Source organism: Octopus bimaculoides, chromosome 3 (assembly GCF_046866305.1).
Source record: "Octopus bimaculoides isolate indiv1 chromosome 3, ASM4686630v1, whole genome shotgun sequence".
In the NCBI taxonomy this organism is placed as follows: domain Eukaryota; kingdom Metazoa; phylum Mollusca; class Cephalopoda; order Octopoda; family Octopodidae; genus Octopus; species Octopus bimaculoides.
The window spans coordinates 139,327,850-139,330,731 of record NC_142930.1 but is presented as its reverse complement, the minus strand read 5'-3'; the positions used below and the strand labels follow the sequence as shown (position 1 = coordinate 139,330,731).

General features: G+C 33.6%; 1 protein-coding gene across 1 annotated transcript in view; it reads left to right on the top strand.

Annotated features, from left to right (window-relative positions):
* LOC106867280 (thiamine pyrophosphokinase 1) overlaps window positions 1–2,882 on the top strand; it is a 32,525-nt gene continuing 29,643 nt past the window's right edge. Inside the window, exon 1 of the mRNA XM_014912116.3 lies at window positions 1–810. Within this exon, the coding sequence (XP_014767602.1) occupies window positions 759–810 (52 nt within the window). The 5' untranslated portion in view covers window positions 1–758. The remainder of the gene's footprint in view (window positions 811–2,882) is intronic.

Genomic DNA, 2,882 nt, shown 5'->3' with positions numbered 1-2,882 from the left:
GAGGTTCGGCAGAAGGAACCGATAGAATAAGTACCAAGCTTAAGAAAATAAATACTGGAGTCGATTCGTTCGACTAAAACTCTTGAAGACGGTGCCCTAGCATGGACGTAGTCCAAAGACTGAAACAAGTAAAAGACAAAAAGATATTGAAAGTGAAACGTAAACAAATCATTCGGCACAAGTAGGTAGTAATCGCCAATAAAGTCACGACTCGTAAAATAAGGTTTATTAAAAATTTTTTTTAACTGAAACACAATTAGTCATAGATACATACGTATAATTATACAAGCACAAAACATACATATACGCGCGCGCACACACACATACACGCATAGATTATAAGTATATAATATATATAGATGTGTGTGTATACACACACCCAACAACGTCTGGTTTGCCGAACAAGTTCGCATTTGGTCATGACTGACTTTTATCGCATCCACCCCTCTCTTCACAGAGCCAATGACATTTTTGTTGTGTCAATAGCAACTGAAATTAAAAATTACATTTAATTAAACAAGATAGTGTTCGTATCTCTCTTTCTCTGTATGTGCAACTACGTGTATTTTATATGATCTGGACTTATTCTTCTAACTTAAACTACTTGAAGAAACTTTATAAAACAACCGAGGGCTAAAACGGCATTCTCTTATCTATAACGTTTTGAACTACATACACACCTACGCAGTGGATATACTAAATACAAAACACCTTCAATCTGTTTTAAATGATATAGGGACAATCGTACACATTACAAAATGTCCCAAGTAACTGAATGGACACCTCTGACCCTTCTACACGATTCTTATGGTAAACACTGCAATTTTCATTCTCTCTTTTTTTATTTTGTTGATTTATACGAGACACAATATAAGTAAGCTAACGTTATTCCACAGTCCGCTGGGAAGCTTTTGCATGGTCGTTTATTTCGCTAGAAATATCAGTCGAATCACTCTACTGTCTTAAGAAAAGGATAATATTGGCTAATGTTGCCAAGTGTACATTATGCATGAAATATAGAATAAAATAAGGCGAGGTGGTCATGACTGAGATATCTGTAATCGTAGGGTTTATCATTACATTGTTGAATTATTTAAACTTGGTAAAAATTCGATCTGTCAACCCTTCCACGTCGATAAGAAACTTTCCCGCCTGAACGACTGAGTCAAACATGTATTATGTTTACATTTTTGCCCCCTTTTTCCTTTCAATAAATAGATCAGTCATTAAGCAAGCTCTTTTTATTATTATTATTAATTTTTAAGCTAGAGCTACACAACAATAATGGTTTTGTTTTCATGGTATAGTGACTTGAATCAACTTCCATGTATATGCTACTTGTAGTTGTCAATTGGCAATCTTTGAATTAAGCAGCGTAATTCTAAAAGAAGGGAGTGTCAAAAATAACTTTTTTTCTTGCATTACCGAAGCAAATAATTAATACTTCAAAATAGGGGAAATCGTGCGCTAACCTCTAACTTTAATTTTTAGTTTTCAGATTTCTAAGTTTTGAACATAGGAGATACCGAAAATTAAAATCATTTTATCCGTTTTGCGACAATACAAGCTTTATAAGCCAGCTAAATGCTTTTAACGATGCTGTTGAAAATTGAAAACACAATATGTACAAATAATAATTGTTTAAAATATTTGCTCACCGCCAATAATGTGAATGGGAGGGTTCATCGACCCCAGTATTTATTTGGGTGAACTTTCAGAATAGCTGTCACAAATAAAATATTCGGCATGGGATGGGCTTAGTATTTTTCGTCCCTTTATAATAATATCTTACATACTAATTTGCATGAAGAAGGAAAAAAAAAAATCCATGTATTTTCAAACTTCGTAACTACACCATTTAATTGAATTTTAGAGGTATTTTTCGTAATTTTATACACGTAATTCGACATAAAAAGGAAAAAATGCAAACATTCGTGTTTTTCAAATTTTGTGCCACCTGCTCTCTCCATCGTTCGTATCCCCATGCAGCACAAGAATTAGATACATTTATTAAGCTACTCGTGTTTGCTGGACCTGTTAAAAATAGCAAACTTGCAAATTACACAGGCGTGGCCGTATGGTTAAGAACAGGGTCCGATGGAACTATTCAAGCGGTCGATAAATGCATATCTACTTTATAATAATAATAATAATTATTATTATTATTGTTGTTGTTGTTATTTATTTACGTAATAGTTAAGAGCGCGGGCTACTAAGCCCAAGATTGTGAGTTCAATTCCAGGCAGTACCTTGAATAAATATTAATAATAATAATAATAAGGCATAACTATAGAGTTCTACCCCCCCCCCCCAGACTTTGGAAGGTCATAACTTTCAGAAAAATGAATATTTTTTAATGAAATTTTCTATGCATATTGTATTTATTATGTAGATCCCGAATATACAAAAATTTCCGCTGAAAGTGTTTTGGAATGGGGTTGGGAGACAATTTTCGGAAATTCCAACAGAGTCCATTTAAATTCTTCTTAACTTCCATGAAAATTAATATTTTTTCGTGAAATTTTCTACAAATATACCTTGATGTATGTACATTTCGAGCATGTAGGAATTTTGAAGGAAACAACTGCAGGTTATTTTTGAGAAGTGTTCCCCACTCGGTGGTGTTTCGGAGCAAGTCGTCCATAATTGTTTCATTTTTCTCTATTATGTGCGTATGTGCATCCGTAGATTTGTAATGAAGTAATACGCTGCTTCTGTTCTCTTCTACTTCTCTACTAGAAACGTTTACTTTGGAATTTACATCTATTGAGAAAAAAAATCGTGTGCATGTTATTTTTAACGTAAGTTTTCTTATGACGGCTTCTCTTTTCTGCTTATTACTTCAATAGAAATCTACGGATGTACATACGCACATAATAGAG